Source organism: Suricata suricatta, chromosome 13 (assembly GCF_006229205.1).
Source record: "Suricata suricatta isolate VVHF042 chromosome 13, meerkat_22Aug2017_6uvM2_HiC, whole genome shotgun sequence".
Classification (NCBI taxonomy): domain Eukaryota; kingdom Metazoa; phylum Chordata; class Mammalia; order Carnivora; family Herpestidae; genus Suricata; species Suricata suricatta.
Genome location: NC_043712.1, coordinates 22049580 through 22063003, shown reverse-complemented (window position 1 = coordinate 22063003; position 13424 = coordinate 22049580). Strand labels below are relative to the sequence as shown.

General features: G+C 38.8%; 1 protein-coding gene across 1 annotated transcript in view; it reads right to left on the bottom strand.

Moving 5' to 3' along the window:
- The window catches only part of SVEP1 (sushi, von Willebrand factor type A, EGF and pentraxin domain containing 1), a 195044-nt gene that overhangs the window by 134036 nt on the left and 47584 nt on the right, over positions 1–13424 (bottom strand). Inside the window, exon 5 of the mRNA XM_029919633.1 lies at positions 616–774. Coding sequence (XP_029775493.1) covers positions 616–774 — 159 coding nt within the window. The remainder of the gene's footprint in view (positions 1–615; positions 775–13424) is intronic.

Sequence of the window (13424 nt, the reverse complement as noted above, 5' to 3'; positions counted from 1 at the left end):
GCTCATCTGTTATCATTTGTTAAATTTGTGGCTTTTAGATTCATATTTAGATCTTTTTCAAGTACTAAATCTTTCTGGTTTCATAGTTCTATTACTCTTGGGGCCTCAGATCTACTTTCTCTGGAGCAAGATACAGGTATGTCCATTGATAAGAAATACTACTTAATAAAAAACAAAGGGGGCGCCTGGGTGGCTCAGTCAGTGAAGCGTCCAACGTCAGCCCAGGTTATAATCTTGCGGTTCATGAGTTCAGGCCCCATGTTGGGCTCTGTGGTGACAGCTCAGAGCCCAGAGCCTGCTTCGGATTCTGTGCCTCCTTCTCTCTCTCTGCCTCTCCTCCACTGTGCTGTCTCTCTCTCTCTCTCTCTCTCTCTCTCTCTCACTCAAAAACAAAAAATAAAATAAACATTAAAATTAAAAAAATATATATAGCCACCCTGGAGCCTATGGTTGTAATTAAAAAAAAAAAAAAAACAACCAAAAACTTGCCCCAAATAAGATTAGAGAAAGGAATATTTGAGATCACTTAAAATAAACTGAATGGAAATACCAGTATCATTTTACTCAATGAGATCAGCCTTTATACATCCTATTGGCCAAATGGGGGAGACTTACCCTCGCAGGTCTGGCCGGATGCCCGATATCCCTCCTTGCAGACACAGTCTTCCAGGGACGTACTTCCGGGTGGAGAGGTGTGATTTTCATCAGGACACGGAAGGCAGGTGCTGATTCCTCCTGGAGAACCTTCTGGTTTGTATGTCCCTGACGGGCAAGCTGGGGAAGTCCATTTTATATTAATTGATAGTACATGGATTGATAGTTAACAACCTTGAAACCAAGTGGACAGGAAAAAAAATCCCAATGATAGCTTTTCATACAAATAATAATTCAAGCGAGGACAGAAACAAAGATTCTTTTTTTAAAAGTAATGTAGTTTGTTATTTACAGGTTAGGAAATTGCCTCCTCAGTTCCGTGATTAGTTACAATTACAACACAACCCAGCATGAGATGTCTGGGTTTATTTGTGGGAAAAACCAAAATAGCAATGCATGTCAATTAAGGGACTAAAAGGATCAGTGATACGGGACACATTAAAATTCTTAATAAACATCGTTGAGTCCATTTTCTCCTCCCCCTCCCGTGTATCCCGGCCTCCTCCACTACCCTCGGGGTCCTCTGCCAGCAGAGAAGAATTACATATGCAAAAAGCACAGAGCCCCTTGTTTCTGTTCAAAGCACTTGACTAAGAAGCGAGAAAGTGAAGAGCTAGAGGAAAATAATTCAACTGATAAGAAATAGGCCCTTTGAAGAAAAAAGAATTATGAAGACCCCGCTTTCCCTGGCTCAGAAAAATCTCTCTCGCACACACAGATCAAAAAGCAGGATCTCACTGATCTTGCTTCAATTTTATTCACACAGTGCTCTGTACTGACAATGTCGCTTTGAATCTGTATTGACTCTCTGGAGTTACACATCTGCAAAATAACTCAAAATTGAATGAGGAAACTGCCAGAAGGGATGGCCTGGGTGGCTCAGTTGGTTAAGCTTCCGACTTCAACCCAGGTCATGATCTCGTGGGTTCGTGGGTTTGAAACTGCATTGGGCTCTGTTCTGACAGCTCGGAGCCTGAAGTCTACTTTGAATTCTCTATCTCCCTCTCTCTCTGTCTCTACCTTGATTGTGCTCTCTCTCAAAAATAAATAAACATTAAAAAAAGGACATTGCCAAAAGAAGGACTTGTAATGCTCAGCTAACTCGATATAGCGCTGTCAAGTATGCATGTGATTATTTAAAAACAGCAGCAACAAATAACGTAACTCATGTGATGCTATTTTATATAATTATCTCAGTCTATAAAGTATCAGTAAATAGTATTAATAATTGTTATTAATATGTACATTAACTTTATTAGTATTTTGTCCACTTTAAAGATGAGAAAATAGAGGCTCAGAGAGACTTGCTGACTTGATTAAAGTTACTGAGGAGGTGACACAGCTAGAATTTTTTCTTTAGTAGTTAACATTGGTTTCCTACATTTTCATGACAAAAAATTCAAAATTACATTGATCTCACTCTTAATCAGCAAGTCAGGTATTTCTAAATGGTAGCACATTCCTTTCCCCTTCCTGTTGTCATTTGTATAAGGTCTGTTTCTGGGAAGATAAGGTCTGGCTTATTTATTTATTAAAAAAAATGTATATATTCGGTTTACAACAACATTGAGAAGAAGGGTAGAGCTAGAATTTTAAAGTAAATATTTGTATGGTATTTACTATGTCCCAGGGACTGCTCTACATATTTTATAGATATTATCTTTTACATCTCCTTAAAGACCTATGAAGTAATTAATATTATTAACCTCCTTTTATAGGTGAGAAAACTAAGGCAGTTAGAGGTTAAATAACTTTCCAAAGTCACACGGTGAGCAGGTGGCAAAGCTGAGATTTGAACCCGGGTGGTTTGTATCCACAGTCCATGCTCTTTGCCACCACGCGTGCTGTGTCTTAAAACCAAGTCTCTTCGATGCTATAGTCCTTGTTTTAACCTTTAGAATAGGCTAAAAATATAAAAGAGACAAGATTCATAATATAATGAAATTATTAGAAAAAATAACCATGCTTCTGAAACACCTGATTATATTTAAAAACAGAAGATAACATTTTTCCATGATGTTTGATAGAAAATTCTAGAACTAGCTAGATCTGTGACAGTATTTAAGAATGAGAGAAACATTATAAATATAGTTATAATGATATGGGACTTATAAAAAATAGTTCAGCAGAAAGAGAACACTGCAGTCAAAGCATCATGGTATTAAATATTGAATTATTACTGAATTACTCATATTACTGAGTACTTCTTTCTAGAAAAAGTTCAGTAAATATTTGCACCAGTCCTGAAGAAGATGCAAGACAATATGGTCTCCTTTTGAAAATTATTATTTTAAAATATTACTTGAGAGAGAAAGAGAGAGCAAGCAGGGGAGGGGGCAGAGGGAGAAAGAGAGAATCCTAAACAGGTTCCATGCTCAGTGCAGAGCCCAACATGGGGCTTAATCCTATGACCCTGGGATCATGACCTAAGAAGCCAAAATCAAGAGTCAGATTTCTCAACCAACTGATCCACTCAGGCACCCTGAACATGGTCTCCTTTAAACAGAAGTCAGCAGCTATAGAAGAAAATGATTAAGATAAACACAGAGATGGAGAAGAAAATATAAACTGTAACAGCAAAATTAAACTTGTTTTTGAGACAGTAAAAAGAAGCCATAAAATTTCAGAACAATAGAACTAAGTACACTTAGGAAAAGTACTAGTTGTGATATTAACACAAGAATATATTTCTTACTTGAAGATTTAGTGCAAAAAAAAAAAAGCCTCATCAAGTTTCAGGTGAAATTAACAAAAAGTGATTGACATCCAGGATAAAGAAAAAGTATAGCAAACAACTAGGGGAAAACAAGCAAGTATTTATAAATGCAAAGTCAAATTTATACTCCATTCCTCCTGTGCTAAAACAAATGGCAGGAGAAATAATGGACATATATAGCAGAGCTCTGTGGGAAAATACTATCAGTCCCAAATTCTAAATCTAGGCAAGCTACTGATAAATATGAAGGAAGAGAAAGACATTCCAGACATGCATTCAGATACACTTCAGTAACAAATCAAAATTAAAAACTCAAGCATGAGAAAAATGGTATTTAACAAACTGCTTTTGATAAAGAAACTAGTAGAACATACAGTATATCATTAAATATCTTACTAAAATTGAAAAAAATGAAAAACAAATATCAAATAAGGCCCTTTTAAAAAAAAGAAAGATAAATGATCTGGGGCGCCTGGGAGGCTCAGTTGGCTAAGCGTCTGACTCTTGATTTATAGGTCCTGTAGTTTTCCAGCTAAGAGGCAGAATCTCATTTGAGACAGTAAATTTGAGACCGCACCTTTAGTTTTTTAAGTCATGAAGACAGATCTTTAATGGGCTGTACTTAGAGGCACAAAGTCTGGAATATGTGTGTATTCACAGTAGTGTACATTTTGTGCCTTGAATCACTTTGCAAAGTGTCTCAGAACGTGGTTTATGGGATCGAGCCCCACGTTGGCCTCTGAGCTGACAATGCAGAGGCTGTTTGGGATTCTCTCCCTTTCTCTCTGCCCCTCCTTTCTCTTTCTCTTTCTCTTTCTCCCTCTCCCCCGCCCCCCCCCACACACACACTAAATAAATAAATGTCTTTTAAAAAGAAAGATATATGATTTAAAGAAGAAAATAATCTGCATCATATAAAGAAGAAAAGTTTAAAATATGAGAGAAATTGGGAGATGAGTGGGAAAAGGAACAAGGGGGGTTCTCATTTCTTTTTAGATACATGGATATGATAAAACTGAACGAAAAACAGAGGATCAAGTTTGTACATGCAAAAAATACAAATAGACTGCATAACCTTCAAATCAGTGGAAGAGAAAAAAAAAACCCCAAAGAACAAATATAGAAACACCCTAGGGGTAAAAAATAACAGAATGAAAAACAGAATAGCATCAACTAACATGATGGAAGAAAACCCAAACACATCAGTTATCATAAATAATATTCATGGGCTAATTTAACCCTGTTGATAAGACACAAACCTAAAATAAGCCAGACCTACAGGTTAAAAATCATTGGATATAAAAAATACAATAAATACTTCAAAAAATTATAAATTACTACCTTAAGGAGAAATGGAAATTTAATACATCAAGAGCTTCATCCAAAGCATGAAAAAAAGTGAATACTCCAATTAAAAAGTTGACAAAGAACAAGAACTAGACATTTCCTACAGGTGAAATGAAAATAACCAATAATTACAGATAAGCAGTTTAACCTCACTCATAATAAAGAAATGCAAAGTGATGGCTACATTTTAATTTGGCAAAAATTTTAGAGAATTGATACTCATTTGCCATTAAGCATGTGAACAAACAGCTTCTCTCCTACTCTGTAGGGCAACCTGGGGGTAGACACCAAAACTCTCAAATGGGAACTTTCCTTTTGAAAAGGCCCTTCATTCTAAGAATATGTCCCAAGTAAAGATAAGTAAAAATATATGCATAATTGTTGTTAATCATTACACACTCAGCACTGGCAATAACATAAACGTCAAGAGGGAGGGTTGTTAAATTCTTATAACACATCCATCCAATGGAATAGTAGCCATAAAAATATAATTCTTGACATGGAAAATCATTCAAATTATGCATCTGAGTGTAAAAAAAATACATGTTTCAAGCACTGTACATATTATATGATCCTTTTTTGGCTAAAGATTCACATAGGAGACTTCAAGGACATGATCTTTAAGGTTATATATACATGGTATATATTCATGGTAGAATTATGAGACTTTTAGGTTTATGTTTGTTGACCTAATATTTTCTAGTTTTGCTACACTGAATAGGTATAACCTGTGCAAAAACAATTAAAAGTAAATAAAACTGTATGTAAAAGAAAGTCATTGTCTCCAGTGCTGTATTTCATACGGTTACTGGTTCTCTGACCTCGGAGATCACTTTGGTTCCTCCTTCTCCCTCTATCTCCTCCAACTGCCAAGAAAACCATGTTGTTTGGATTTTCCTCCCTCAAAATCCTCTACATCTCCCTCCTCCTTCCATCAACATTGCCTTATCTTAGATCTGAACTCATCATCTCTCATCCGGGTTTTTATAAAGCTCTTTACTGGTCCCTCCGCCTCCATTTCTTCTCTTCATTCCACCATGAATGGTGGAATGCTGCCTTCTAAAATATAAATTTAAGCAAATCACGTTCTACCTAAAAACTGCACCAACAGGAGTAGGCCTTCTCTCTTCACTCTGACATAGAAGGACATCTCTGGTCTGTAACATTCCTTGAGATGTTGGTCTTAAGGGAGCAGTGCAATTCCACGTCCTGGTTGGAACCTGCTTCAGAATCAAGGAGAACCTAGTTTTGCACACCTCCTCCATCTCAATTTACTGGACTTGGGAGTTTGAGCAATTACTTAATTTTTCTGAGACTTGGTTTCTTTGTGCATAACATTAGTAGTATGTCCCTTATAAATTTTGTGGTTAGAATTACCTGAAAAAAAGTGAGTAAATGCCTAGTGTGTAGTTAGCATTCAGTAAATCTTAGAGGAAGGTCTCCAACTTTTAACTTTCTCAACTGATAATTATACATCTTCTACAGATTTGTTGTGCCTGGTAGGTGCTTGGTGCTTGGTAAATATTACCTTTCTTATCTCCCAGTTGGCTTCACCTTTGCATAAGCCTTCCTTTGTCTGAGTGAACCACCAGGATCCTTCAAGATTAACTCGTTCTTCACTGCTCCGCCAACTGTTGTAGACAAATTTCGTTGCCTTCATTTCTGCGCCCCCCAGAGCATATCACCCTTACCTCTGCTCTGGCACATATCACACTGTATGAAAAATATGTACTTGCCTCTTTCTCTAGTAATATGAACTTGTCCTTGTATGTTCAGAGTCTTCCAGTTACCTGACCTAGCTATTAGCCATCCTATTGTCTACCAAGTTACTCAAAGAAGGTCAAGGGCAAACAAGCTGTGCTGGAAGGTGGGGGGCGGGGGTTAGTGTGGATGGAGGAAACTAAAGTCAAAGAGAGTAACAATCGGGTGAAATGAAGGCACTGGACTTGGGGTCAAGACCACTGAGTTGCATGCAACCTTGGCTCTTCTACTGACAAGTTACACAGTCACTGGCAAGTGACTTTTCTTTTCCTACAAACTACAGAAGTTAGTACTGATGATGGCTATGACGTTTTCAATGCTAACATTTGATGATTCTATAAATAGAATAGTATTAGAAAGTGAGTTAGAGAAATCTTCCATAGGAGCAGTCAGATTGGGTTTACAGATTCTGTCATTTATCTTTAAAATAATATTACATGGAAAGGAAGTAATCTTAACAATATTACTCTCCAAAAGGCTTTGAGTGATCGAGAGTTTATAACATTGGAGAACAGTGTTTTGGATAAAAATATCCAAAAGTACATTTGTAAATGTATTGTGAAATTCATACTGATAATGGAAAACAGACTTTAGGAGAACTATTTAAAGGCGTTGCACAATTCTAGTGGGAGAGGTGTAATCAACTTCTTTGATACCCAAGGGGGAAAATTCCTCATTTAAAACCAAGCAAAAGTTGAAAAGACTACATAAAACCATGGTCTGAACAAGTTTCACAAGTGATGTTGTAAAGGGCCGGGTATGCTCTTTTTTTTTTTTTTTTTAAATGTGAAATGTTTGCTTCCTGGTAATGTACCAAATATTATTTCTCAATTGCTCTTTTAGTTGTTGTTAAAATAAGCACTTTCTCTTTTCAGACACGTCTTGGCGGTTATCAGCTACTATTACTGGCAGTGTGATTCTTGGAGTTAGCACGCCGTGCTAACATTAGTCTTCTCTCGGCTGCCAGAGCAATCCTTTGATTGAAGTAAATTAAAACATTGGCCGGATTGGAATTTGTAAAATACAAGGGAGCCTCCATTCTCCCTAATCTATCTTATCCACAACACTAAGTGGTTAGATGACGATTTTAGTTAGAATAAATAACATGTTATTATACAGGAACAAATATTTTACAAACTTCCTTCTTATACATAATCTAAGATTAATTTTTTAAAATTGTGATAAATATTAAGAGCCTCTTCTCCTGGCACAAGTTGTCTTTAAAGGTTAATGAATTCCTTTATTTTTTAAAATTTTTTTAAATGTATTTTATTTATTTTTGAGAGAATGAGCAGGGGAGGGTCAGAGAGAGAGGGAGATACAGAACCTGAAGCAGGCCCCAGGCTCTGAGCTAGCTGTCTGCACAGAGCCTGACACAGGGCTCGAACCCATGAACTGTGAGGTCATGCCCTGAGCCGAAGCCAGACACTTAACCGACTGAGCCACCCAGGCGCCCCTAATGAGTTCCTTTAAAAAATGTAGTGGTAGGGGAGCTACATCAGCTGCATTCAGGCTGTGTGCTATGCCACTCCAAGGGTGCCCATCCAGGTAGATGACAGTGCCACCCTAGTTTCTGCTCTGTGAAGGGCACCAAGCAAGTGCTTGGGTTCCCAGAGAAAGGCTCTTTCTTATTACAGCATCATGTTCCTCCTCCACTTTATGCACTTGATCTGAATAAGTAATCTGTTCCTATAGATAGTTGCATTCAAATTTTGAGCACAGGGATCCACTGCCCTAGAAGAGAGCCAGGTCTCCCCATGCGGAGCCAATGTTTTCCTAATTACAAGACAAGGACGTAGGCGAGCATACAAAGAATGGCACTTTTACCAGATAGCCAAGATCCTTCTGATTCTCACTAATGAATTAGATAAGGAGACTTTCAACTGCCTTGGATACTGCACAACTGAATCTGTCGTAAATGAAGTAGGATCCTGTCAATCTTCCTGCGATTGGGTAGCTCATTTGGCTGAAGTGCAGTGTATTTGGACTAAATTGTGAATCTGGGAGACTGTGTGGTGCCAAAGCAGCAAATGGCACACTCGCTACAGGAAGCCGTGTTGCAAATAGAAGCACCTGCTCAGACTAGAGAGGAGTTTACCGAGGGATGAGGACAAGTCTATCAAAAAAATAAAAGGCAAAATCCCCCAACAATTATGTCCAAAGGAGGATGCATCTGCAAAGTCACTACTATATTTTAAGAAATAATATCTCACACACACACACACACACACACACACACACACACACACACACGAATACGACCTGGCTAATTACAGAATACTTCAGCCAAGTCTTTTGTGTTGAAAAATCTGTCTTCTCAATTGTCTTAAGGTGTCTACTGTCTGGGTGAGAAATGTGAGATCATCCTAAGTTTTGTAATGAAAACTCTGTGGGCAAGCACTTTTAGAAGAGGCCACTGGGGATTTTAAAATTATCTTTAACCTTGTTTATTCTTTCTAAAATAGCTAATGACTCAGAATCATATAAAGAAGAAAATAAAATTTACTGTAAGCTAAACCACATTGGTTTAATGTTTGATATTTAAGTTGAATCCCATTTTTCATAAACAACTTTCCTATAATCATCTTGTTGCCCTATTTCTTTCATCCTTTGAAAATATTTTCTCTTAAGCAAATAATATTAATTTTTCAAACTCATTAGCCTATTTTCAAATTACTTTATATTTCTGTTATTAGAGCTAAAAGTATATATCTTATTGTATTCTCATGAACACTGGGTGTTAACAGTTTTTAAAATTACCAATTAATCGGGCCATTCTGGGGCCTGCAGAGGCCTGCTGGGAACAGGACTCCTAAAATGACAAATGTGTCTGGAAGGCTGTGGTCCAAGTCCATTTTTGCTGGGAGCACAAAGTTCTTAAAGTTGAAGGTATTTATGGGGCGCTTGGGTGGCTCAGTCGGTGAAGTGGCCAACTTCGACTCAGGTCATGATCTCATGGTTTGTGGGTTTGAGCCCCGCGTCAGGTTCTGTGCTGACAGCTCAGAGCCTGGAGCCTGTTTTGGATTCTGTGTCTCCCTCTCTCTCTGCCCCTCCCTTGTTCACACTGTCTCTCTCTCTCTCTCAATAATAAATAAATATTTTAAAAAATTTTTTCTTTAAGTTGAAGGTGTTAATGCTCGAGATGAAATTGAATTCTATTCAGGCAAGAGATGTGCTTATGTGTGCAAAACAAAGAACAACACAGTGACTCCTGGTGCAAACCACTAAAAACCAGAGTCATATGGAGAAAAGTAACTTCTGCTCATGGAAAACAGCAGTGTGGCCCACGCCAGATTCCAAGGCAACCTTCCTGCTGTCAGGAATGTGTGTGATGCTGTACCCCTCAAGGATTTAAACTTACTGAAGAGTTAATAAATAAAGGTGTGGATTTGTTCTCTAGTTTAAAAACTGACCAATTAATCAATTATCTAAATGTGAAATCCTATGAGTTTCAGTGTAACAGGGTTTCAATGCGAACCTAGGATGGATCTACCCCTGAGATTCAAATACGTATAGGTCTGTTGCTTGAAGAACTTGATAACCTTCTGGGAGAAAACTCCATCCATGGAAGGGGTAACATTCAAAATATTACAACTCAGTGGCACGACCACTGACAACTGACAAGAGACATTAGCTGTAGCGTCAAGCGTAATTCTGCAGGGACACTCATCAGCCAGATGTTCCCTCTGCAGGTGCCGGACTGTGGAATACATGCCAGTGAGCCTGGAAAAGGGTTTAGATCAGGAAAGGAGCATTCAAGAGACTTGGGGCAGTAACTATTTGCCAATCAATACATAAGTATTTCAACAACTTTTACAACCGTACCAATGCATAGCTGCTGAATAGTAGCCTGTCCTAAGGAAAGAGAGCAGTGGTGCAAGTTGGCTGTAAGACGAACCTTGGCAGTAAGAAAGGAAGAAACGTTCGGAGTACAGTTTGGTGTTTTGTGTCCAATCTGCTTCCCTGCGGTCTTACAAGGAGGGTAAGTGATGAGTAAAGTCTGAGATCACACTGGCCTTTGATATTTTCCTTTCCTCATATTCTCTACCTCACTCCAATAAGACTTTAAGATTTTGGGGAGTTTGGAAACATGGACATCTTTGTTTTCCATGTCCACTATTGTTACATTAATGATACCTCATTATTTCATGACTGATTCTGTAACCTCCATACATACAATTCTTATTCTAGGTTACTCCACATTCTGTGATTTCTGTCCACAGATGCCAAATTAATATTCCTGTAACACGGTTTTGAACACGCCACTTTCCTGCTCAAAAATCTTCAATGGCTTGCAGTTGTCAGTTAGCCAAAGGTCATCTCTGTAGCCTGGAACTCAAGTCTGAGTACAATCTAGTTCCTACTCCCGACCTGTCTTGCTCTGAACCCCACTATGTTCACAGATGTAGCCCATTCACCCATCCGTACAACACAGGTCTGTACCTCCTGTTCTCCACAGTGGTATCTCCTATTTCTAACTGTCTAAATCCTATCACTCAAACCCAGTGAAAATCCCATTCCTTCCATAACTATTTTTAGAATAGTGATAGCCTTTTGTATATCATATATGTCATAGCATTTCAATTTTCATTTAGTCTCAGTTGCTTAGAACTGGGTCAACTGTAACACTTTGTTCATGACACATATTCTGATTTCTTTGTAGTTATTATAGCTTCGTTTCATGATAAGCCACTTTAAGGCAAGTTTTGGGCAATAATCATATCTTCCAAAATATCTAAAAGATATTCGATAGTTAAAGGAGTCAATGGATAGATTGAAATGATTTCCTGCTGTAGTTTCCATAAAACCCTATCCACCTGGCATCCATTCTGATATCTGTGTGGTCTGCTCACTGCACCTTGAAGTAGTCCACTCATGAAGCAATATTTTTCCTTCCATATTCCCATGTTAAAATGTTTGGATTATTTTCTGAATAATCTGTGTGTAAATAAAATTGCAAGTATTTTACTTTGGCAACGACAATGCTTTCAACACGTTATATTTCACTATGTCGTCACCTCTCTCCCATTTCATCTGTTAAGTAGGGTGTGGTGCGAAGGATCAAGTGGAGAATCCTTGGATGAGAATTCTGCTAATTATCCCTGGCTCTGACACCGTCTGCCCTGCTCAAAGTTATATAACCAACTGAAGACCTGGTTTCTCCATCATGACACCATGGGTGATCTTGTTTGTAAAATTTCATGACCCTCTGTAGAGATGAAAAGGATATGACAGGTAACGGGATGCAGGGACAGAGAACAACACAGAACTCCATCTGTACCTGTACAGCCATTCGACTTTTATACTGATGAGTAAAGGGGGCAAAGTGCCATGTGATATGACAACACCCAAGAGAGACATTACTGGACTTGGAGCGGGGGTGGGCTGGTCAGGTAAGCTTAGGTGGTCAAAGTGAGAGTGGAAAAACCATGCACACAAGTGAGAAGTGTAGGCAGAGGGTGATGGCATTCAAACCAGAGGGATCAACAGAGGCAAGAGAGAGCATGCCTGAAAAAACAAGTATTCATCTTCCTGAGTACAGAGGGATGAAGTGAGTGCCAAAACCATGAAGGCTGGGCAGGCCACATTCAGAAGCTAGGAGTTTATCCTTAAAACAGTGAGAACAGTGACAATGTTTAAGGGAAGGTATGTGACAAGATCACTTCGGGTGACTTCTGGAGACTTATTTTGAAGGGCAGTAACATTTCATTCTCAAAAACATGGCATGATTCAGTCACTCCCACTTTTCCCTACACATAAGGATCATTTAAGAACTTTGAGCTTTGATGAATGTTTGTTTGTTTGTTTGTTTTGCTTAATTGTAAAACATCAAGATTTTCTCCAAAGTTTTTTTTCTAAAATTGTTATCCTTTATTGATCCTTAGTTATTTTTTTTCCCCATTTCACTTTAGATTTCAGTAGAAACAAAAGTCAGCACTGGGTACATAATAATGTGGGAAATCTGATACCACTGTGCTTCCACAAAAGGTGTCCCTAATTAAGACATAAAAAGCAATACCACAGTCAGACTGATACAACCAACATGGGAAAATCTGCCCCCAGAGAGGATATCATGCACACAAAAACCAGAAGAATCTGTTTCTGAGAAGATAGAGCAGATGCACTTTTTCTTGGTCTTCCCCGTGAGTAGAACTAAAACCCCTGAATGTCATGTATAAAATAAACTGAAAATAACACTGATAAAAAGGCAGACCAGCTAGAGACCTTGAGAACCAAAGCCCAACATGGTAGTGAGTCCCTCGGGCTTCCTTTTACCTCACACATCCCAGAATCAGGGCTAAAGAAGCCGGCAATCCAAAAACACCACTGGGAATGGGCAAAAAACTCCAACACAACAAAATACTGCTCTCTCCAGCCACAGGATGAAGAAACGGATGCCTAGCAAGTTAGGACACTTATAGACAAGAACCACTCAACTCCTCTACTCCAGCCAAACACCACTAAATAAACAAACAAATAAATAAATATTTTTTTAAAAACTTTAAAAACTGTGGCCCAGTGCAGCCATACCAGGCAGAGACCAAGTGGGAAGTCTAGGTTTCTACTCTTACAAAGCTCTAGCGAGGCACCCCTACACCTCTGCAGAGTGGTATCAGAGAAGGCCAAGTGGAGAGAAGGGTCTTTCACACCAGTGGAAACCACAGTGAGACTGTGTCTCACTTCCACACTCACCCGGAAGTAGCAGGAGGTCTTTCCTCATCCCCCCTGGAGTGCTGTCAAAGGCACCCCGTGGAGAGTGGTGATGGTTCTCATCACCACGAAGCAGCAAGGAGGTCCCCTCTTTGTGGTATCTGGGGAGATCACACAGGGAGTAATAAGGGGGCCTTCCTAGAGCCAGAAATTCCACCCCCATCCAGCAGTAATGAAGAGCCCCTCACACATACTCATCAGTGTCAATGGTAGCAAAATGAGGACTGTAGATATC